Genomic DNA, 24,342 nt, shown 5'->3' on the forward strand with positions numbered 1-24,342 from the left:
GAGGCGAGAAAGAGAGATGATTTTGAAGGCTTGAATGGCAGACGGGGAGTGTTAGACGTGTTTGTTACATTCAGGGGAATCTTCAAGGCCTACAGATATTCGCAAGGAAATATCAAAGGACTCCTGAGTCAGGCGGTGCCCACGCGTCAAAGGACCAAGATGAAATAAAAGTAAGATCTCCCTTATCCTGCCTTTTAAAAACTGACATTGTAAAATTGGGACGCTGCCTTAAAGATACCATTTTCCATCTCTTTCACGTCTGCTTCCCCGGCAGTTAGCGTGATCGCCATATTCTACGCAGTGACTACATTAATTGTTTTTGCCTCCCTAGCCGGCTTCCGCCAGTTTCCAAGATGGCGGCTGAGCAGCCTTCCCGGTCTTTCTGAGGTTAAGTGGCGTTTGACTTCTGAGCTAGTGGCGGGTGTGGCAGTGAGCTTATGCCAGGGCTGCTGCGCTGGAATCATTCATGGACTGGAAAGAAGTTCTTCGCCGGCGGGTAGCGACGTCCAGCAACGTGCCAAACAGTGAGTTTGGGAGGGGCGGCCCGCTGAGATAGCCCGGCCCTAAACTCCTAGAGGTGGGGACAGAATGGGTGGAGCTGCTACTGGGAGTCGCGCTTCCCGCGTTTGTAAAAACTTGCCTGACAGAGCAAACCGAATGAAAGGAATGTGGTTTAGAGATCCAGAGAGGTTTGACCTATAGTTCCCTGGGAAAGGATTTGCGGGAATGAGAAGCACACAGTTTTAACCTAAGACTTGTAAGGAATGAGAACCCTGGCTCCAACAATTCTTGGATCCTACCCCAATCTAGGATCCATTGATACTCTCACCTTTTTACTATCATTTTTCATTACCCTCCTTATCCATTTCCTATCGCATAATCCATTTTTCCTTGTCCTTTCCCCCTCCTTCACACTTGCTTGCTAACCAGCCTGGTTAAAACTGTCTTTCCTATTTCTCACCTTCACCAGGGCAGCTGAAAATGTCTGGAAAAAACCGGAACCATGGCGTATTTTGTCACTTTTATTTTATTCTATTTTTTAAAGATTTTATTTATTTATCTTTAGAGGGGAAGGGAAGGAGAGAGGGAGAGAAATATCAATGTATTTATTGATACATTTATTTATTGCCTCTCGTTAGTCCCCTGCTGGGAACTGGCCTGCAACCCAGGCATGTGCTCTGACTGGGAATCGAACCGTGATACTCTGGTTCGCAGGCCCGCGCTCAATCCACTGAGCTATGCCAGCCAGGGCATGTATTTTGTCACCTTAATTCACGTTCTTAATCTAAAGCAGGTGTTTCAGTCATTCATTTACACTTCTTCTGCATTTCCCTACACATTCGCTCTCCTACACTCTTAAGGCAGTTCTCATCTCCCAAACCTCCAACCTTCCAATGTAGCCTACCTACTCCTTAATTTTAGGTGACGAACTTGTATACACAGATATTTAAGAAAGGAGAAGCAATCAAAGAACCTCACTTGTTCCCATTTGCCATTTCTATCAGTCCCTTAATAGCATAGTTGAAAACATGGAACTGGCCTTGCTGGTATGGCTCCGTGGTTTGAGTGCCAGGCAGCATACCAAAGAGTCGTGGGTTCGATTCCCCGCCAGGGCACATAATTGGGTTGTGGGTTAGGTCCCCAGTGCAGGGCACGTTAGAGGCAATCACACACTGATGCTTCTCTCCCTCTCTTTCTCCCTCCCTTCCCCCTCTCTAAAAATAAATGAAATCTTTTTTAAAAAATGAGGAACTGCCTATGCTCCTTTTTGAGACTGTCCTTCCACTCCAACACTAGATTGTATCCCTTTTATTCACTGACTTCACTCTGGCCTTACCCTCTCTCTCATGCATCATCAAACTTATCTACTGGATCAGTTCCATCAGCTCTAACAAACATGCTGTAATATCCCCTATCTTAAAAAAATCATTTGATGTCATATGCCCCTTGAGCTTTAGCTACATTTCTCTGCACCCTTTATTGGAAAACATCTTGAAAAAGTTATCTGTATTTGGGCTTTCTCTTTCCTTCCCTTCACCCTTAAAACTAACTCCATTACATGTCTGTTATGTGCCAAGTACTTTTCCAGGCTTCAGCAGTAAACAAAACACACAAAACCCTTGTTCTTGTAGAGCTTACACTTCAGTGTTGGAAGAGACAATAAGTAAATCATATAGGTGTGTACAACTTATATTTAAGGTTGTTTTTTTCACTGGTGTGCTAGATCCCATTTTTGCCTACTCAAGGATAGGTCCCCTCTCTTGTGTATCATCAATTTTTTCTCGGTCATTCCCATCAGCACATGAACATGGTGATATTTCTCCCATCTTAAAGAGACTCTTGTCTTAGCTTCCACATCCAGCTCTGTCTCCTGTCTCTCTCCTCTTACTCGTACTTTCTTATCTTGGTTTCTGAGAGACATACTCTTTTAGTTTTCTTCCTACCTCACCAGTCATCTTGTTTCGGTCTTTGCATTTTCTTCCTCTTCTCCCCAACAACTTAACAGTGAAGTGACACAGGTTTAGGACTTAGAAAGTAAACTATAAAAGTTGAAATGATAGAAGATGATTAACAGAAAAGAAGAAAAGGCCAAAAATAGTGGAATCAACAGAGTATGGCCTCACAAAAGCTGAGAAAAGGTCAGAATCATCAACAGTATCAAATGTAACAGAGAAACCAAGGATGGCTGCGTCCATTACACTAAGCAAGGGGATGGGGAGTACTAAAGGGTAAAGTGGGCCAAATATATGGGGACAGAAGATGATTTGACTTTGGGTGGTGAGCACACAGTGTAATAATATACAGATCATGTAGCACAGAAATGTACACTTGAAACCTATATGATCTTCTTGACCAATGTCACCCCAATAAAATTAATTTAAAAATTAATTAAAATAAAATAGGCAGCTAGGTCACTGGTTGCCCTGGCAAGAACAGTTTCCATAGAGTGAGTGGTAAGAGTAGAAGCAGAATTTCATAAAGAGGGGATGAGAGGTTAAGAAAGCAGAGATAGTCAACATAGACTTTCAGTTGAAAAAGTGAATGAAAAAGGAAGGAGTTATATGTAGCAGTAGATAGAAAGGAAGGAGTTTGGGGGGCGATAGGTGAGATCTCTTATGTATTTGTAAGTTAAAGAAAAGCCAGTAGAGATGAAATTGAAGACATCAAAAGGGGGAAGGATACCCTCTTCCTGAAACTGGCAGAAAAAAGTAAGGTAGAGATGTGATACCTTCCTGCTTTCCTCCTTCATTTAGATGTTTATGGGTATCCATGCCCAGTACTCTGCTTTGGATGAACTGGGAGAGATTGTCATCTATTGAGGGTGAACACAGAAAAGGTTTGAGGAATTTAGTGACAATTCGGAGTAGTCACTCACCAAGTGGGATAAGCCAGAGAACATCAAGGGCAAATAAAATATGTACTGGTGTTTTGAAAAGCTGACCTATTAATTAGTAACCATGAAATAAATTTGTGGGACCAAAATTTGGCAGTTTTCTCCAACAGTATTAAACCATGGTAAAAAAAATTGATTGTAAGATTGGTCCCAGGGGAAAAATTTTTAACATGGCACATGTGGCAGAAATGCAGGCATAAGAGGAATTTAGGGGAAGAACTAACTGCAGGCACGTTGAAAAGGAAATGAGACCAGGGAGAGGAAAATAAACCTTTGAGAAAATAGACAATAGAATTGAAGATCTTAGTGAGGCTAAAGTGGAGGTATTATGGCAGTGAGGTTTTGAATAACCAGAAGAATAGTGAAATGATCTAAGAGTATGTATATTAGAGTTTAAGATTTTAGAAGAGGAGCAGGTAAGATCTGTGGTCTTGCCATGCAACTGAGTGACACAGTAGAGGTGAAAGTCTTCAGAGTTGAGGGGTTATGGTCACCCACATAAATGTCTGTTCTTCCTTGATGATTGTAGGACTTTGAGGTAAAGAATGCTTTGCACCAGTGTTCATGGTCCACAGTCAAGTGTGGAGGAATGGGCCGAATGACACAGCTGCATGCCAGCAGCACGTGGGTTGGAAGGTGGTGTCCAGATATGTGAGCTTCAGATGAAAGGGTTTTGCATTAGGTAGAGGCACAGTGATTATGAGGCTGATTCCATGAGGTCAAGGGCTGTGCCTATTTTCTCACCACTGTAGCACCAATGTCTAGTACAGTGTTCAGTATGTAGTAGGTACTTAGTAAATGGATAGGATTGAATGAATTGAGAACATGCCAGGTATCTATAACAAAGGCAGTGACTTTAGGAAGAGAAAAGTACAGTGATTAAAAATAAAAAAAAAATAAAAAAAGTGGGCCCTAGCTGGGTAGCTTAGTTGGTTAGAGCATTGTCCCAATGAGCCAAAGTTGCAGGTTCAGTAGGTTCAGTCCCTAGTCAGGGCACAGACGAGAAATCAATCAGTGAATGCATCAGTAAGTGGGAAAACAAATCGATGTTTCTCTCTCTCTTTCCCTTCCTCCCTCTCTCTAAAATCAATGGAAAAAAAATGTGGAGGGCCAGCTGAGAGTGTTTGAACATGTAGGGGAGGCTTTTTCAGTGCATGGTAGTGATTCTTGATATCAAAAAAGTTAATATAAATGTTTAGTGACTAAGCACAACTATAAAGCCTTTTTTAAGGCTATTATTAGATTGTAGTAGATAGCTGACCTGAGAAAAGTATTGTTTTATTTTAAAAGTGCTTGTTCCCAGGTACAGGGATTAAGAAGTACAAACTGGTAGGTACAGAATAGATGGGGGTGCTAAGAACAGTATAGGAAATGGAGTAGCCAGAGAACTTACATGCACATGGACATAAAGTAAGACGGGAGATTGCTCGAGGGAATGGGGGGTACCAGGTGGAGGTGGGCAAAGGGTGAAAAATTGGAACAACTATAATAGCATAATCAATAAAATATAGTAATGAATAAATAAATACAAGTGCTTTTCCCCCCTTAATCTATTTTGTTACCAGAAAAAAAAAGTGAACAAGAATTAAAAGATGAAGAAATGGATTTATTTACCAAATACTATTCAGAATGGAAAGGAGGTAGAAGAAACACAAATGAATTCTATAAGACCATTCCCCGGTTTTATTATAGGGTAAGTGGTATATAAGCAAATGTCTTACAGAGTTTATAAATAAAATGTGATTTTTTAAATGGGATAAGAATATTTTATAAATAAATTGAAGTTTATATCTAATAAAAAGCCTGAAAACATAATGCAATAGAATAACCACTACTACTAATAAAAATTAGAGAGAAAAGCCTATAACTCAGAAAGAAGGGGAAATTAACTTTGTGTTCTTATGTCACTTTATGTGAAAACTTAGGATTTTATCAGCTCCAAAATAATAAGATTAACTAAAATGAAAGAAATATATAAATATAAGATATAACCTTCACAGAGTAGGGCTGGGGTTTTAAACCCCTGTTGATCTTCATGTAGTCCTAGTGTAATTGTATATTACTCTAAGGTTACAGTGGAAGCAGAGCCCCAAGAACACAAAGTGAACTTGGGCTACATAAGCTATTAGCTCTTCTGGGCGGGAGTCAGGTCTCTTGGTCACTGATCTCTGTGGGTCTCTTATTAAATGAATTTTATAAAGGGATGGTGACTTGAAGTAAAATTGAGATACAAAAAGTAATTTGAGGCAGCAGAATACACAGGTATTTTATGAGCCTAAATACATTTTACTTAATATTTAATCCAGTAGTCTATTTAATCCAGTAGTCTAGAACTTAAGTGTAGAAATTAACTCAACACTGTATTTTTAGCTACCAGCTGAAGATGAAGTGTTATTACAGAAATTAAGAGAGGAATCCAGAGCAGTCTTTCTGCAAAGGAAGAGCAGAGAACTGTTAGATAATGAAGAATTACAGGTAAGAATGGAATAAAAGTTTGCTTGGGATATTAGCCGTTTCTTGTTTGTACTACCAATACGTCGTCATACAGGCTCTCCGGGCACCTTAATGGAGAGGTGCCTGCGCGGTGCATGAAAGCACCAGCTCTGGAGAGATGGTTCCTACCAGAAGCAGCTGCAGAGCTTGCGTGGGCCCATCTCCTAGGATAGTTTTGTGTTTTAAAGTCCCTAGGTGATTCCAGTGGGAGGCCAAAGTTGAGAACCACTAAAGTCACTACTGCAGGGTCAATCTGCAGGGGTTCAAATCCCAGCTCTGTGATCTTGGGCAATGGACTTAACATTTCTGTGCTTCAGTTCTCATCTGTAAAGTAGGCATAATAGTATATATATATAAATAAGTACAAATATATATATAGACTAAAGAGACACCATGTATGTCTATTTTTTATGATGTTATTAATCCAAAGGATAATAGGGGATGAGATTCATCTTAATAGTAACTCAGCTATCAGACTGTCATTGTAATGTAAATAACATTCTCGACTACATTTTTTAATTTTGTTCTATTAATTGTAATATCTTCATTGCTGCATTTCTTCTAAGAACTTATGGTTTTTGCTGGACAAGCACCAGACACCACCTATGATTGGAGAAGAAGCAATGATTAATTATGAAAATTTTTTGAAGGTTGGTGAAAAAGCTGGACCAAAGTGCAAGTAAGAATAATATATTTAATAAAGGAATATGTTACATTAAGCATTTGAACATTTTATTTATTTTTAGAGAGAGGGGAAGGAAGAGAGGGTGAGAAATATCCACATGTGATAGATACATTGATTGGTTGCCTCCTGTATACACCCCCAACTGGGGACCAAACCCACAACCCAGGCATGTGCCCTGACTGGGAATTGAACCTGCAGCCTTTTGCTTTGAGGGACATTGCCAACCAAGTCACACCAGTTAGGGCTGCATTATTTTAGATGCCTCAAATAAAGTCAATGGTATGAGAATTTGTGTCAATTTTCAGTTAATGAAGTTTAACAAAATTAGTTAGTAAAGAAAATCACATTGGTACAAAGTTATTAAAAGAAGTATGATTTATAACACTACAGGCCTTCATTCTTATTACAATAGAATGCAAAGGCATATGACAATATTTTTGAACTATAGTTCTGATTTTTTTTACCTCTGGTTATTCTTTGAATTTATGCTGCTGTTTGCTAATTCATATAGAAGTCATTTTTATGTTGGCAGATTTTAATCTTTATTTCCTTTCTTTAGGCAATTTTTCACAGCAAAAGTCTTTGCTAAACTCCTTCATACAGATTCTTATGGAAGAATTTCCATCATGCAATTCTTTAATTATGTCATGAGAAAAGGTGATTTTATTTTCATCATGCTTCTCCTATCTGGGAATCAAGAGGGTTTTTTTTGTGTTTTTTTTTTTAATAATTAATTTTCTTTCTTTTTTTTTAAAGATTTTATTTATCTATCTTTAGAGGGGAAGGGAAGGAGAGAGAGAGAAATATCAATACATGGTTGCCTCTCATGCGTCCCCTGCTGGGAACTGGCCTGCAACCCAGGCATGTGCCCTGACTGGGAATGAAACCACGATCCTCTGGTCTGCAGGCCTGTGCTCAGTCCACTGAGCTATACCATCCAGGGCCTCAAGTGGGTTTTTGATCCATGCTTTTATAGTATCCCTTCCATTTGAAACAACTCTCTTCATAACTTTAAATAGCAGAGTTTCTTGTCTTTTGACCAAGATTTTTTTTCCCTATTATGATTTTCTCCTGGAACTTATTTGAGCTGAGATTTTCTACCATAAATTTGATTTCATCATTATAGAAAAAAAACAAAACAAAAACCTCACATATCCTAAAAATACTAGCTAACCGATATATCAAAAGCTGAATGAAGACTTTTAATGTATGGTGATTTGAAATAATTTTAATTCACTAGGCATTTTATCTCACCACTATCTTATGGGTTAAGATGTCTGATAGTTTTATACAACTGTAGCGTCAGATTCAAGGAGTTTTTACCAACTAGGAGCTGTTATGATTCCTGTAAGTTCTATAATGACCTGTGAAGTCCTATGGGTACCATCTTTAACTAATATTTTGTTGCAGTAATTACCTCAGTAGAATAAAAGGAGCTCACTGAAAACATAACATTACATTCACTGTCCCTATTTGGTGGAACACCAAGTTTAATTAAGAACAATATCCTCAAGGACATCAACTTTAGTGTCATTTTAGGTATGGCAGAATTGTTGATATTTGCCATTAATTCTAGGGTATGTTTTGTTTTATATAGTTTTGGGGTTAACAGGTAATATGTGTGAGAATAAAGATGGTCATAGAGTTACCAGCTTTTCCCTCTAATCTAGTTCTTTATCTCCTTTTTTCCATATATATGCTAAAGGAAGATCTTAATACATCTTATTTTCCTGTCTGTTCTTAGTTTGGCTTCATCAGACAAGAATAGGACTCAGTTTATATGATGTTGCAGGACAGGGATACCTTCGGGAATCTGTAAGTATAATCTACTTTAATTACTACTATAGACATCAAAATGTTAACAGTAGTTATTACTGGGTGTCCAGATTACACATGATTTTTTTTGTTGTTTCTCTGTTTTTGTTTGTTTTTACAAATAATGTGTTACTGAAAAACTTTTAAAATATATAGACCACAAAAATTCCTGTAAAAGCTTTTTACAGGAGAAAATAAGAAGAATGTAGTGCTTTAATAGGATTAAAATCATTGAAGAAACAGTGGTAAACTTTTGGTTATTCATGAGTGTTGTCAGTGCATGACTGTTTTAAAATATGAGAGCCAGGAAAGTTTCCTCTTTTAGGAAATATAAAAGAAAAAAAATGTGACTGTTTTCCTGCCTATAGGTTTGAGTTATGACATCAGTTACCAAGAGGCTGTTTATTTTCCATTAGGTATTAATGTATAAGGCCAAGTTATCAACAAAGAATCATAATCTCATGATGCAATGGCTATGCTTCTTGTAAGTGTAGGTATCTAAATTATATAGACATGCTTCTTTTTAGCTCAGGCTTTTCCTCCTAAATATAGAATGCTTTTTAGGGTTGTCAGGCAAAGGGCAAGGGGGTTAAGCATAAATATGAACCAAGTTAATTAATCACTTCAATAAATATAATATTTAAAGGCTTAAATATTATAGTTTGTCTCCTGTTGTAATAGTTATAGTTTGTTATAGTTTGTCTCCTGTTATAATTTGTTGCAGTCTGTTTTACCACATTTATATAGAGAGAATGTTAGATTGTACTGAACATTTACACTTAAAACCCTTTTTAGGGCCCTGGCCAGTATGGCTCAGTTGGTTGGAGCATTATCTGGTAAAATAGAGGGTAATGGGTTCTGTTTGCAGTTAAGACACATGCCTAGGTTGCAGGTTAGGTGCCAGGTTGGGGCATGTACAAGAGGCAACTGATTGGTGTTTCTCTCTCATATTGATGTTTCTGTCCTCTCTCTCCCTCCATTCTCCTTTCTCTAAAATTAATGAGCAGCCCTGGCTGGTATGGCTCAGTCAGCTGGAGCATCATCTGGTAAACAGAAAGGTCGTGGGTTCCGTTCCAAGTCAGGTCACATGCCTAGGTTGTAGGCTCAGTCCCCTGTTGGGGCAAGTGTGAGAGGCAACCAATGGATGTTTCTTTCTCGTTGATATTTCTCTCCCTCTCCCCCTCCCTTCTCCTCTCTCTAAAATCAATAAGCATGTCCTTGGATGAGGATTTAAAGAAAACTTTCTAGGGACATAATACAATTCTTGAGCTTTAAGGTTCAGATCAACTTGACAATGAAAGGTTCTTGCTTATATCCGTTTCTCTCTAGCAAGGAAGACATATTAGCCACCTGTTAATACTTACTCAGATCACATATTGGAGTAGTACTGTAGAAATCTTGTCAGCAGTTAGTTGGTTACAAGGCACAGTTTCTTTTTTCTTGCCTCTTTCCATGAATGGAAACAAAAATTGAAAAAGGGATAAAGGGAGGGGAGAGGAAAGCAACAATATCTCTAGTTATATTTAAAAGGGAGTAGTTTTTGCCCTGACTAGTGTGACTCAGTGGGTTGGGCATCGTCCAGCAAACTTAAAGTTTGCTACTTCAATTCCCAGTCAGGGCACATGTCTGGGTTGTGGGTTGCAGGCCAGGTCCCTAGTTAGGGGTGTGCAAGAGGCAGCCAATGGGTTTCTCTCCCTCACCTCTTCCCCTCTCTCTAAAAAGAAATATTTTTTTAAAAAAGGCAGGGGGAGTATTTCTTCTTCTTTTAAAGAAAAGAAATATTTCTCCTACCCTGGACACTTTGCTGTGTGAAACCAGATTTTGTGTCTTCCTCATTTAAGACAGTGGTTTCCAGAGCCAACATCTGTAATTTGAGTAGCATAGGCAAACTTTCATTCACTTACTAATCTTAAGCACTTACCAAAATATTTGTGCCAAGTACTATTCTAAGCCTTACTCATATGGAGCTTTTTTCTAGCAGATTGGGAAAGCAGACAGTAAATAATAAGCAAGATGATTTCAAATAGTGACACATTCTACGTAGAAAAAATAGAGACTGGGAAACAGTATAACTAAGGTTGGGGGCTATTTTAGATAAAATGAAAGGGCTGCTTCTTTGCAGTAGTGAGTGAATTTTAGCTGTGGTGAAGGATTACGAAAATGCAATAAAGCGGGGACAGCAAGGTCAGTGTTCCCAAGGCGAAGTTAAAACTGGCCTGTTCTAGGAACAGGAGGAAGTCAGTGTGAACAGAGCATACAGGCAGTAGAGTTAAAGTGACAGGAGATGAAGGCGGAGAAGTAGGCCAGGACCACATATAGGGCCTTTGGGGACCATGGTAATGAGTTGGGCATCCCACTGACACTAATGGGATGCCCTTAGAAGTTTTAAACTAAATCTGTAAAAACAGGATTTACATGTGAAAAGATTGCTGTGGGTGTTGTATGGAGACCGGGTTGTAAGGGTAGAGTGAACGGAGGAATAGCCAGGCAACAGCAGTAGTCCAGGTGAGGAACAGTATCCCCCAGACCAGTGTGATGGCTATAGAAAAAGCTAGTAATGGATTAATTTAATATGTATCTTGGACACACACACCTTAAAATTTGCTACTGGATTAGACATTGGGGGTAAGGAATAGGATCCTTAGTGAAGGAAATGTAGGAACAAAGATGAGTTTAAAAATTTTGTTTTGAATAACTGTTAGAATAGGGGAAAATGGGTGAGGATTAGGGTTGGGGATGATAAGAGTCCCATTTCAGACATACCAAGTTTGAGATGCCATCTGTTCTACAACTTAAATTACAAAGTATCTACGATGAAGTAGAAAAATTATACTTCACAATAGCTAGAGCAAAAGTAACAATTATTACAATGAGGATAAAAAAACATTTTAAATGTAGAATGTTGGAATTTGGAATAGGAAAGCCTTTCTAAATATGACGAAAGTCAGTATAAACGACAATAAATTCAACTTAATTTAAAAAAATCTGTAGACTTGGTGAAGATATATATAAATAAATAAAATCTGTAGGCTATAATATATAAAACTAACAGAAAACAAATTGAGAATACCTGAAACTCCATCATAGAAAAATAGCCAATTAATTATCTTAATGTATAAAAAGCTCCTAGAAATCAGAAGAAAATGATTTCTAAACCAAAGCAAAACTGGGCAAAAGAGTGTATTTTGAAGAAAGCAAAATACAAATGCTTCTTAATGACAAGAAAAAATCTTAACTTCACATAATAAGAAAAATGTCAAATAGATCTATATTAAAATGCCACTTTTCATATGTGGGATTGACACACTCAAAAAGTTTGATAATGCTTTAAATGAATGAATATAAAATAGGCCACGGTTTTCCAAAATTTTTCATTTCACGATACCCTTATTGCGTCAGTAGTTTTTTAAAAAATTATATTTTATTGAGTGTGCTATTATAGTTGTCCCGATTTTTCTCCCTTTGCCTCATTCCACCCACTACTCACTCAGACAGTCCCCCCACCGTTGTTCATGTCCATGGGTCATTCGTATAATTTCTTTGGCTACTCCCTTTCCTACACTGTACTTTACATCCCATGGCTATTCTGTAACTACCTATCTATACTTCTTAATCCTCTCACCTCTTCACCCATTCCCCCACAACCCCCTCCCACCAGGCAACCATCATAATGCTCTCTGTATCCATGATTCTGTCTCTGTTCTTGTTTGCTTACTTTGTTTTTTAGATTCAATTGTTGTTAGATTTGTATTTTTTTGCCATTTTTGTTGTTCATAGTTTTGATCTTCTTTTTCTTAAGTAAGTCCCTTTAGTGTTTCATATAATGTTTTGTGATGATGAACTCCTTTTTTCTTATCTGGGAAGTTCTTATCTGCCCTTCGATATTAGATGATAGCTTTGCTGAGTAGAGCAATCTTGGCGTAGCTCTCTGCTTTTTGTGACTTTGAATATTTCTTGCCAGTCCCTTCTAGCCTGCAAAGTTGCTTTTGAGAAATCAGCTGACAGTCTTATGGGAACTCCCCTGTAGGTAACTAACTTCTTTTCTCTTGCTGCTTTTAAGATTCATTCTTGCTCTTTAACCTTTGGCATTTTAATTATGATGGTTCTTAAGGAGTGGTCCTCTTTGCATCTGTCTTGTTTGGGGCTCTGTGCTTCCTGGACTTGCATGTCTATTTCCTTCACCAAGTTAGGGAAGTTTTCTTTCATTATTTTTTTCAAATAGATTTCCAATTTCTTACTCTTTCTCTTCTCATTCTGGCATCCCTATGATACACATGTTGAAACATTTGAAACTGTCCCAGAGGCTGCTTATACTATCCTCGTTGGGTTTTTTTTGTTTGTTTGTGTTTGTTTGTTTTTTTATTCTTTGTTCTTCTGCTTGTTCTGATTAGTTATTTTTTTCTTTCTTATGTTCCAAATCATTGATTTGAATCTTGGCTTCATCCACTCTATGGTTGTTTCCCTGTAAATAGTTCTATATTTCAGTTAGTGTATCCTTCCTTTCTGACTGGATCTTTTTTTATGCTGTTGAGGTCCTCATTGAGCATCCTTATAACCAGTGTTTTGAACTCTGCATCTGATAGTTTGCTTATCTCCATTTTGTTTAGTTCTCTTTCTGGAGTTTTGATCTGTTCTTTCATTTGGACCATGTTTCTTTGTCTCCTCATTTTGGCAGCCTCCCTGTGTTTGTTTTTATGTATTAGGTAGAGCTGCTTTAACTCTATGTCTTGGTAGTGTGGCCTAATGTAGTAGGTGTCCTGTAGGGTCCAGTGGCCCAGCCTCCTCTGCCACCCAAGCTGGGTACTTGAGGTGCACCCTTTGTGTGTACTGAGTACACCCTCTTGAGTTGAGCCTTGGTTGCCATTGGCAGATCAATGGGAGGGATTTACCCAGGCCAGTCAGCTGCAAAGATTGGCTGTGACCACTGACCACCAATCTGCACCCTCTGTGGAGGATCAGCTGTGCAGGGGGCGTGTGGTGGTGCTCCCACGTGGTCTGTAGCTGTCCCCTGGTTGTGCAGGCCCTTACACAGGCCCTGGTGTTAACCTGTGTAACCATTCTATGGATGTGGTTTAATTCCATAATCGCCAGACTTCCATTCAACTCAATTTCTGGTAGTTTTGAGTGATGGTGGTTCAGCATTTTAGTTGTAATTTTGAAGTTGTTGTATGGTGGGGTGAACAGTGTCTGCCTAAGCTGTGATCTTGACTAGAAGTTCTCTCAGTAGTTTCTGAACAGTGCCTCTAGGCCAAAAGAAATACTTAAGTTCCGTTTACTAACCAGTGAGGTCCAAACAATTTAATGAAAGAATTCATTAAATTTATTCCATTAGCCATTTGAAAAAATAATGCTCTTAAGTTAAAAAATACATTTTCATGGAATGTGTGTGCCTAGGGGGCATACATACACTGTATGATGACTGACCCTGGGAATTAGATTGCAGTCATCCTCAATTCCTCTTTCACACTTAATTTTCTTGTGGCACTTGCTTTATTATAGCAACCACCAAGAACCTAGCTTTGCTAAGATTGATGTCATCAAAAGGAATGTATATTTTAAACTACAGTGAAAATGTGAACTGCCTTGAGCCAAAGCTCATGCAGTGTCTGATAGATGTTATGTTTCCCACAAAAATTTATAATATCCTGCCGCAGCCTTGTGTAGCACTCCTGGGGCACAGTATGGGAACTGTGAATACGGCACTCACATTGCTGGTGGGAGTATAAAATGGATGTGGCCTTTATGTGGATGTGGGCAGTTTGCCCACATCTATCAAATTATAAATGTGCGTATATTTTGACCCAGCAATTTCACTTACGGGAACTATATCCTATTACTCTTCCATATTTATGAATGAAAATTTCGCCTAGCAACTATAGTACTGTTTTAGTGTTGCAAAAGATGAGGAACCTAAAGGTCCATCAATAGAAGACTAAATAGATTATGGTACATCTGAAACAATACATAGCTATTTTTTTTTAAAAATAGAAGCTCATTGAGAGCCAGTGTGAAATGACTGCAAAGTATAATGTTAGTGATAAAGGCAAGATACAGAAGAATGTGCATGGTGTGTGTGCTGCTATACTCTGTATAAAAGAGGAAGGAGAAATACACATGTATATATAGGCTTGTGTGTGCATCAGAAGCTGATAATGTAGGTTATGTCTGGGGAGAGCAAACATGTGAGAGAGAGACTTTTCAATGAAAACTTTTTCATTTCTTTTGAATTGGAAACTATGCAGAATGCATCACCTATTAAAATATTTTAATATTTAAATAAGTAAATTAGTAGATGTGAAAGACAACATATGATCTCACCTCTAAGAGGAACCTAATGAATACAATTAACTAACTAGCAAAAACAGAACCAGAGGCATGGAAACAAGGATCCAGCTGACAGCGACCAGAGGGGAAGGAGGAGGAGGGCAAGGGTGGAAAGAAGGGGAAGGGACTAGACAAACAACAGGTATGAATGACCCATGGACATGGGCAACAGGGTGGGGATTGACTGTGGGAGCAGGGGGTGGGCTGGGCAGAGGAGGGCAAAGGGGGAAAATTTGGGACAGCTGTAATAGAATAACAATAAAATATTTAATTACAAAATGAAAAAGTACATTAGCAGAAATAAATTTAATATAAACGTTTCACCACTAAGCTAGTTATGAATTTATTACATCACTAATGTAGTATTAATATTGAATGATTTTTAGGGCTGAACTTATATTGCAGTATCTAATGAAGAAACAAGATCAGACATTTAACACTTTAAAGTTTTGTTTTCTTCTTTCAGGATTTAGAAAACTACATATTGGAACTTATCCCTACTTTGCCACAATTAGATGGACTGGAAAAATCTTTTTATTCCTTTTACGTTTGTACAGCTGTTAGGAAATTTTTCTTCTTTTTAGACCCTCTACGAACAGGTAAAAGAAAATCTTATCTTAGATATTATAAAGATAGTATTACTTTTAAATCTCAGTAACTAAAGTCTTGAAATGTCATTTTTTAATTTTCCTAACATGTCATTGCTATTAATATATAAAGATCTTTTATGATTTACTGGCACCAGCTGGCACTGGCTGGGTGACATTGGGCCTGTCTCCAGACCTCTAATGGTTTCTTAATCTCTAGAATGAAGTACTACTGACTGGGTGTGGCTCTTTCCAGTGCTAAGAAGCCAGTTATTCTGATATAAGTTGCTATCCTGATATGTAATATATTTGACAGTTATGCTTTTTCATGAAATATATCAATTGGGAGAGTAGAACCATTTAGCCATAATGTATTTTTCTTTTTCTCACTTTAAGTATCCTATATGAGGATCAGATTAATTTGTCCTTGTTAACAGTAAATTTTATCAACTGTTCTAACCTATTGAGACTGAAATACATATAACCAGGGCAGAGGAAGGGATAGACATAAGGCCCACATCGAAGTCCTTGAGGATCTTGTCCTTGAAAATCTAGCTATGAGTCTATCACAGTATGTGGTAGCTGACAATCTTTTTTTTTTAAACATCTCTATTATAGGCACATATGTGTCTTTTTCCTTCAAACTTTACAAAATAATAATAGCTACAGTTTCGACTGTTACATACCAGGTACTATGCTAAGCATTATACATTGATTCTTTCATTTCCTTCCCATAACCTCATATAGAAGGTATTACTTTTATCCACATTTTATGTGTGAAGTGGCATTTATATTCCAGTCTATCTACTTTTAACTATGCTTCTGTATAGTTTCCTATTCCAGAACCTGCCAAAGAAAAATGGAGATAGTCTCCTTGTTAGATTACTAGCTGCATCTTTTTCATTTCCACAAAATACTCAACACAACTTTTTGGAGAATCTGGTATCAGTGTAATTTGGGAAAGAATTTACCAAGTGGTTTTATGTAGTTGGGGGTGTACAGGTAGCCATATGAGGTAGAAACTGTTAAATATTCCCCCCACATTTCCCTTTTCATAATAATATATAATAAAGATGTTGGAGCATAAGAACTAAGAAGCTTTAAAATGTCAATTGTGTGACTGTTCCTGTAAAAAAACACTATAAAATTGAGTGGCTCATTTTTAATATGCATTAAGTAACTGTATTTTTTGTTCTTTAAAGGGAAGATAAAAATTCAAGATATTTTAGCATGCAGCTTCCTAGATGATTTATTGGAGGTAAATATGTTTTTAAAACTACTTTGAAATTACATCATTTGACAGTTGCTATCCTCTAACTGTCTGTGTGTTTGTTTAGCTAAGGGATGAGGAACTGTCCAAGGAGAGTCAAGAAACAAACTGGTTCTCTGCTCCTTCTGCCCTCAGGGTGTATGGTAGGTCACTGTGCTAATGCCAACATCTGAATCACCCATTCCTTAGTTAATTGGTATTTAAAGGACATTTTTATCCATAAGGCTAATTTACCTTAACATTCCCAGTATTCTAATTACCTTAAGATTTAGTATTCTAGATTACTAAAGTACTAAAATTTAGTTGTTTTTAAATACCAATGTTTTAAATTTTTGTAACTTTTTAAGTTATTACACTTTCTCTTTAGTAGAACATACAGAATGTAATTTGACCCTTTTTGATTCAGAAGCATTATGAACATCAACTGCGGTCGCCCACTGTGGTACCGTGCTGCCCTTAGGGTCCACAGAGGGAGGGGTTCTGGGGCCTGGTTTTCGCTTTTCTTAAATTTCATTGGTCTGTTACATTATTCTGTGGGGTGGTCTTGACTTATTTTGGCGTTCTTGATCTCTGCTTTCAAATGCCAGCACTTCAGGACTTTTTGTTGAGCTCTCCCAGCACCTAATTTAGAATCCTAGGAAGATCTAAAAGGTTGCGTACTGAAAACAAATAATGATGTAAGGAAAAGAGCCCAAATTCCGTGGCCTTAGTGATGGGTTTTCTTTGACCGGTTCTGGCATAACAGTTGTTCGATAGAGATCGCAGAGATAGATGGTGTTAGGGCACCACTCTTAGTGTAACATGATTTGAAAATCAAAATGTTAACCAGTAAAAAGAATTTTTTGTTAGTGATTATTCTTTTGTATTTAACTAGAATTTTATTTGGTCACAGTGTCTTTTTATCATCTTTCCTCTCAAGGCCAGTATTTGAACCTTGATAAGGATCACAACGGCATGCTCAGTAAAGAAGAACTCTCCCGCTACGGGACGGCGACCATGACCAGCGTCTTCTTAGACCGCGTTTTCCAGGAGTGTCTCACTTATGATGGAGAAATGGTAGTAGTTTAAATCTGACAAGCTTTAAAAATTTGGGTTCCCATCATTTTCAAAAGCCTTTTTCTTGATGTGATACAGCATTTTTTAATACCAGTGTGTAATGATATCTTAAAATGTGTGAAATGATCAAAGTATTTGAGATTTGGAAACTTTAATCTTGAGGTAAATTTGCTTTACAACATGATTTGCCAGGGCAAATAGAAAATTTTAATATTTTGTTCATTTCATTGTCAGTGTACCTATTGTAAAGGACTGAACTAGGTAAAATAAAAATCTGAAAAATTGGTAAATCCTATCGACTGTTTTCATATGTAAGGTTCATCCATTAAATACATTACCAGGTCAGACATAGTATCACATATGTCATGATTTATTTTTTAATCCTCATTTGAGGATATGCTTATTGATTTCAGACAGGGTGGGGGTGCAGGGAGAGAAGTACATTGACATGAAAGAGAGAGATCAATCGGTTGCCTCCCACATCCCAACTGTGATCGAATCTGCAACCCAAATTTGTGCCCTGCCCAGGAATCGAACCCACAGCCTTTTGGTGTATGGGATGATGCTCCAACTGAGCCACCGGCTAGAGCCACATATGCTGTGGTTTCAGTCTAAGAGTCGGGTTGTATTATCCTCCGTAAGTGGTTATATTAGTAGCTAAAAAGATTGACTGACATGTACCTGTTGCAAAATACTAGAGAATGAAATTATAATAGTATTTTAAAATTACGATTCTTGCTATTAAAAGTAAGTGTGAAGGATGTGATTTTCCAAACCAATAATGCTTAAGAAATGGTCATGTGTCGGAAGAGAATTCAGGTTCTAGGTTTTATCACTTAGCTTTAATGGCAGTTTTCTAGATAACACCATTGTTAGCCAACTGCAAAAGAAAAGGGCAGGGGTGGGGGGAAGGCACAGAAACCTTTGTGTGCCTTTCCCACAGCCGTCCACAGTTGGCCGTGAGGAGCTTTACTAACCAATGACTTCTGAATAAAGAAAGTTTATTTCTTTATAGTGAATAAAGAAAATCAGAAGCTACGACTACGCTTGGAGTTGCAGTACGATGAGGCTACTATATCTCTCTAGCTCTTTATACTCAATTTATATCAAAACAGCTATTTAAATATTCGGTTCTATTCATTCCAGGTCATTTTTCCTCCAAAATGACCACACTGAAATGATGATACAAATTTACTGGCAGTGTACAACAGCTTAGTCACTGTCCCATCCACTTTAAAAGCATGATAAAAGAAAACTATGGCTTAACACAGAATATCTCCTCATAAGAAATAACTATGTCCCCAAAACTGTCGTGTATAGATTAACTGCCACATAGAATTCCTAGAAAATAACATTAAGTATACAAATGGATTTGTCATATTTTAAAAAATTGTCACCTTTAATTGCAAAATAGCTTCAAATTATTAGATACTCACTTGAAAAGCTAATTCCAAATATGGCCTCTAAAGTACACTTTCTTCTCTATAGGACTACAAGACCTACTTGGATTTTGTTCTTGCATTAGAAAACAGAAAAGAACCTGCAGCTCTGCAGTATATTTTTAAATTGCTTGATATCGAGAACAAGGGATATCTGAATGTCTTTTCCCTTAATTACTTCTTTAGGGTAAGTTTCACTGGTATAAATGAGCCATTGTTCCTTAACACATGTTATACTGTTTGGTTTAAATTACCTACTCAGTGACAATTTTATCTAACTTTTGATGTCGAAACTTAACAGAAGGATTTACATAACAGATTTTAGAAGGATATCGAGTCTGTTTTTAGTTTTTTCTAATATATAAATGGGCTAAATCAATGCTGATTTAATTAGATGTAGAATACTTAAAAAGTGTTCAATATATGTCAGGAGCTATACTAGCCAATGGAGATACAAACATGCATGAGAAATTCTGTGCTCTGAGTGATCAAAAACTAGTGTGTAAAATCCTACAGAAGCTTTCATTAAACAGGAGTTTTGTAGACTTTTGTAGTTGTAGATTGTTTTCATTGCTGTGCTATTTAAAAAATTTAAAAACTGGCTAGGATTATGTGCTCCATTTCAGTGTGAAACAGATTTGTGGATTTTTTTGCCTTAGTTGTCTTCAGAGAATAACGTGATGAGCTCTGAAGTGCAATTTGATTGTATTTTATAAGCATCCAGATTCAGCAGGTGTAAGAGAAGGAATATCTGGCCTTTTAAGACAAATCAGTCTTCAGTTTGAGTGGTAACTTTTCTACTTGATGGAGTATTTTTGTACAGTAGTTTTCTACTCCATCACCACATTTCTATAGCTAGTTCTTAGAAGACCATGTGATTTATATATAGTTAAGATCAAAGTAGGGAAAACAAGTTTTTTTAAACAAAAATAACATTTCACATCTTTGGCATAAGTCATTTTTTCCAGAGACATTTCCTTTTCCATTTAAAACGTTTTTGGTACTTTTTAAATAATTTCATCTAATTTCTGAGTTTCATAGTATTTTTTTCATAACTTCATGTTAAATTTCCTAAAAGGCTTTCCTGTATGATCTTCCAAGTAGTGATGACTGCAATATTAGGATGAATTACAATCTCAGTATTAGGATGCATTTTTTAAAAAGTAGGTTTAAATCAGTGGCTAATCTGAAAAGATAATACCAACCCATCATAGGAATGCCCCCACTTTAGGCAGATCTGTTAAATGAAAATTCCATTCTATTGAAACAGTAAATATATATTTTGGTGATTAAACACTCTTCTTTTTCATAGATTTCTTTATAGTTGTCTTCTACTTTTAGACTGTTAAATTTCATCAAATACATTGAAAGTATTCAATATATTTACACTTGCTAATATGGGCTAAGGAAAAGAGGTACTGAACCCTGCACTCCCGGGCTGTGCATGGAGCCTTTGTACATCAGTGTGCCCGTGATGACGCTGGGCCTGGACGGTGCACTCTGCATCGTACCACCCAGGTCTGCTACACTGGTAGCTAGAGTACACTCTGATTCTCACCCACTGCACTTTCTCTGTGCACACTCTGGTGTCAGTGGGATCACACGTCACACGTCTTACTTTATTTTTTAATCTTCACCCAAGGATGTGTTTATTGATGAGAGAGAGATAGAAACATCAATTGGTTGCCTCCTGTACACGTGCCAACCAGGATCGAACCCACAACATAGGTATGTGCCCTGACTGGAGACCGAACCCACAGCCTTTTGCTGTACAGAAGGATGTTGCAACCAATTGAGCCTCCTGGCCAGGGCACCAAGAATTTTAAGCTTCACATTTTCCAGTGATGACTATCACCCAAAACGTTTACTTGTCAAACTGGATTACACACAGTACGGTTAACCCTTGAACAACACATTTTTGAACTCTGTGTATCCAGTTATGTGCAGACTTTTTCAATAAATATATTGAAAAAGTTTGTGGAGATTTCCTCACTACTGTGAAGCAGTCACATCAATTAAACTTAGTAGAATTCACTCTCTGTACAGGAATTTCTTTTTCACATTTTTTCATTTCTGATATCTCTTTTTTTTTCATTTCTGATATCTCATGTAAGTAATACGTATAGCATCTACAGTGTTTTGTATCATGTGAGACAATACTAATGTAGGTACTGACAAACTTCTAAGATTCATCTAATGAACAGATGACAAACTTATGGTACCGATCAATACAATACAGTATTGTAAATGTATTTTCTCTTCCCTATGATTTTCTTAACATTTTTCTTTTCTCTAGCTTAAAGAATATGGCATACATTTAATACATATAACATACAAAATATGTGTTAATCCACTGTTTGTTATTGTTAAGACTTCTGGTCAACAGCAGGCTTTCAGTAGTTACGATTTTAGGGAGTGAAAAGCTATTCTGATTTTCGACTCTGTGAGGGTCAGTGCCCTACAGCATTCAAGGGTCAAATGTACTTTCTTCAGTATTTTTTGTTGTTGTTGAAGTTTATAAAAGAGAAGAGTTCAAGGGACATTTACCTCCATTTTTTTTTTCTGTCTAGTAGATGGCAAAAGTAAGGTAGGAGGGGAGGTGGTGGACTGGACGTGTTAAAAGGGTGAAGGCAGGAACAGCATCCCTGGGTGATGGGAAAAGGTCATAATAATAATCGCTAGACCATATTAAAGGCTCATCTAAGGTTTGAGAACGTTCCTTTGTAGTAGCAATAACCTATAGTCTTGCTTACTTCCTTTCTGAAGCTCTCTAGATAAGGTGTGGGTCTAGAAAGGTTGATGGTTACACTGATCCAGTGTTTAGATTTTGCTGAGTAGATGTGATAAGCAACGTCAAGGGTGTTGAGAATATTGGCAGGAGTGGCTGAAACAATGAAACCTGTGGTCTAATAGAAAGTGGAACTAGAAAGAGGCCACAGGACAGGAATGGGGGTTGTTGTATATTTTATTTTTTATTTACAGATTTATTTCTGCTAAATGCAGGCCATACAGGAACTAATGAAAATCCATGGACAAGACCCTGTTTCATTTCAAGATGTCAAGGTTACTTTATCCTTTAATTTATATAATAACAGATAACCATTTGTATTAAGTGAAATTTTATATGAAAACAACTTATGGCCTATAAAGTACTGAACCAAATCAAGTATTTGCAATTATTTGTTCCAAAGATATTTAAGTCACTAGAAATGAAGGCCACATTTTGACTAATGATTCTTGTAGTTTGATTTTAGCATTTTCACTCTTGTGTTCTCATTGAAATCATTCCTTCATTTTTATTGAAAATTAAGGGAATCAATATGGCTTGCATCCTTTGGCAAACCATTCCAACATAAACTGAGTCTTTAACTTGGAAACTATTTAGGTCAGGGCACATGTTTAGTCTGCTACTTCAAAGGGTTTGTTTGCTTTGGTATTATTTAAAGAGACATCAGTCCTACAATATGAAAACTACCACTATTGAAACACATGCTGCTATTTAGCACTTCAGTATTGAGACTTCCCCGCAGTGAGTATCCAGCATCAATTCAGGTTCAAATTGAGTAATGTAATAAAATAACTCATTGAATTTTAACAAGTATAAGAAAAAGAGCTATTTGGTTTAATATAAATGAGATCAGTTTAAACTATGCAACAGGCAATTTAAGAACTAGTTTGTTTTAAATGGCCACCAACCTAGAAAAGGAAGTTTCACAAACATATAAAAGTTCGTACATTTACCTGAATTGTTCTAATCTTTTAAAAATGCAATTTTCCTCCTTTAATGATATTAAATACGGAGTTTTACTACAAAAGCTTAGAAAACATGTGCTAATTCCTTGTAAATATTCATACAGTACATTTCATAACATAGAAGTTCTTCCATCTGTTCAGTAAGTTTTACACAATTTCATGTCATTCCAGACGACTAATTCTTTAATACCAACCCCATTCCCATCCTAGGTCCAGAGTAAAAGGTTGGCCTCAATATTGGAAATAAATCTTTGTCATAGTCTTGGCTCTGAAGCATTTAATTTTTTACTTTGAGCTGAGTTTGCATTTAAATTAAATGAAGGCTTTGCTTTACCAACAGAAGGAAAGTAGTTAACATGCATTCAAAGAACACTGCATTAGACAGTTTAGCTATTAATTAGCTTTGTAGCTTGTGTTAGCTCAGTCTCTGAGCCTGTTTGTTCCTCAGTGAGGGATAGTTATCACCTACCTGAGGGATCTTCCAATACAATTCTGTGATTGTACATAAAGGAAACTACCTATCTGTTGAATGGAAAAGAAACTGAAATAAAAGTTTTACATAAGCTTAAGTGCTAAATTTTAAGTCACTGTGTGATAGAAATTAAGTGAATCATATATCAGATTTCATTGTATTTTTTTCTCTCTTGCAGGATGAAATCTTTGACATGGTAAAACCAAAGGATCCTTTGAGAATCTCTCTTCAGGACTTAATCAACAGTAATCAAGGAGACACAGTCACCACCATTCTGATCGATCTGAATGGCTTCTGGACTTATGAGAACAGGGAAGCCCTTGTTGCAAATGACAATGAAAATTCTGCAGACCTTGATGATACATGATCTCTCAAAGACTAGACCATATTCATTAAGTTGAATGCTATATGTAAAACCTTTGAAGCAGAATCCTTAGAAATGGTTTAAATAAAATACTTCACATGCCTATAGAACACAGCAAATGTTCTCATTATTGTAATTAATAGTTTGGAAGCAATAGTATCAAATTAGGAAGCAGTAAATTCTGGTTCCACTTAGCTCAAATAAGGCAAGTATGATCTGATGAAGGTAGAAGAGGTCCACTTAAATGTGTGTAATCTTTAGGAATAAAGGAAGTTTTCAGGGAATGTTTCTGACACTGGTCATTAAGAATTTGAATATCTGTCCCTGGCTGGTATGGCTCAATGGATTGGGTGCCAGCCTGCAAAGCAAAGGGCCACTGGTTCAAATCCCAGTCAGGGGCCATCCTGGGCTGGGTGTCCAGTGGGGGTGTGTGAGAGACAACCACTCATTGATGTTTCCATCCTTCTCTTTCCCCTCCCTTACCCTCCGAAAATAAATGAATAAAGTCTTAAAAAAAAAGAATTTGAATATCTGAAAAAGTTTAAACTGTAATGTGGTAATTTAATCTTGAGTATTCTACTAAAGTATTATGTATATCAGAGATTACAGGCTTCCCCATGCATTTCTGGGAAGTGTTTAGATATGGAAAAAAAGTTAGTATTTTACTTTAATTAAAATCGGTATAGAAAA

The 24,342-nt window shown here is 37.1% G+C and overlaps 1 protein-coding gene across 1 annotated transcript; it reads left to right on the top strand.

Annotated features, from left to right (window-relative positions):
• The first annotated feature begins 5 nt into the window (after positions 1–5).
• On the top strand, positions 6–23,762 carry PPP2R3C (protein phosphatase 2 regulatory subunit B''gamma). Its single transcript, XM_037056464.1, has 14 exons — positions 6–170; positions 332–524; positions 4,960–5,087; positions 5,765–5,869; positions 6,454–6,566; positions 7,132–7,229; positions 8,317–8,387; positions 15,178–15,310; positions 16,501–16,556; positions 16,636–16,711; positions 17,488–17,624; positions 19,113–19,250; positions 22,067–22,126; positions 23,467–23,762. Exons 2-14 carry the CDS (start codon positions 467–469, stop codon positions 23,653–23,655), a joined length of 1,362 nt encoding a protein of 453 aa, XP_036912359.1. The 5' UTR covers positions 6–170; positions 332–466; the 3' UTR covers positions 23,656–23,762.
• Positions 23,763–24,342: the final 580 nt, after the last annotated feature.

The sequence above is a fragment of the Sturnira hondurensis genome, unplaced genomic scaffold, assembly GCF_014824575.4.
Source record: "Sturnira hondurensis isolate 20B ecotype Veracruz unplaced genomic scaffold, ASM1482457v3 Scaffold0008948, whole genome shotgun sequence".
In the NCBI taxonomy this organism is placed as follows: domain Eukaryota; kingdom Metazoa; phylum Chordata; class Mammalia; order Chiroptera; family Phyllostomidae; genus Sturnira; species Sturnira hondurensis.

Bases quoted from the DNA above. Each gene is read 5' to 3' on its own strand.
- PPP2R3C (XM_037056464.1), top strand. From the start codon at position 467: ATGGACTGGAAAGAAGTTCTTCGCCGGCGGGTAGCGACGTCCAGCAAC. The intron at 525-4,959 runs GTGAGTTTGGGA...TTTTGTTACCAG, and splicing joins GTCCAGCAACGTGCCAAACA to AAAAAAAAAGTGAACAAGAA. The intron at 7,230-8,316 runs GTGATTTTATTT...GTCTGTTCTTAG, and splicing joins TAATTATGTCATGAGAAAAG to TTTGGCTTCATCAGACAAGA.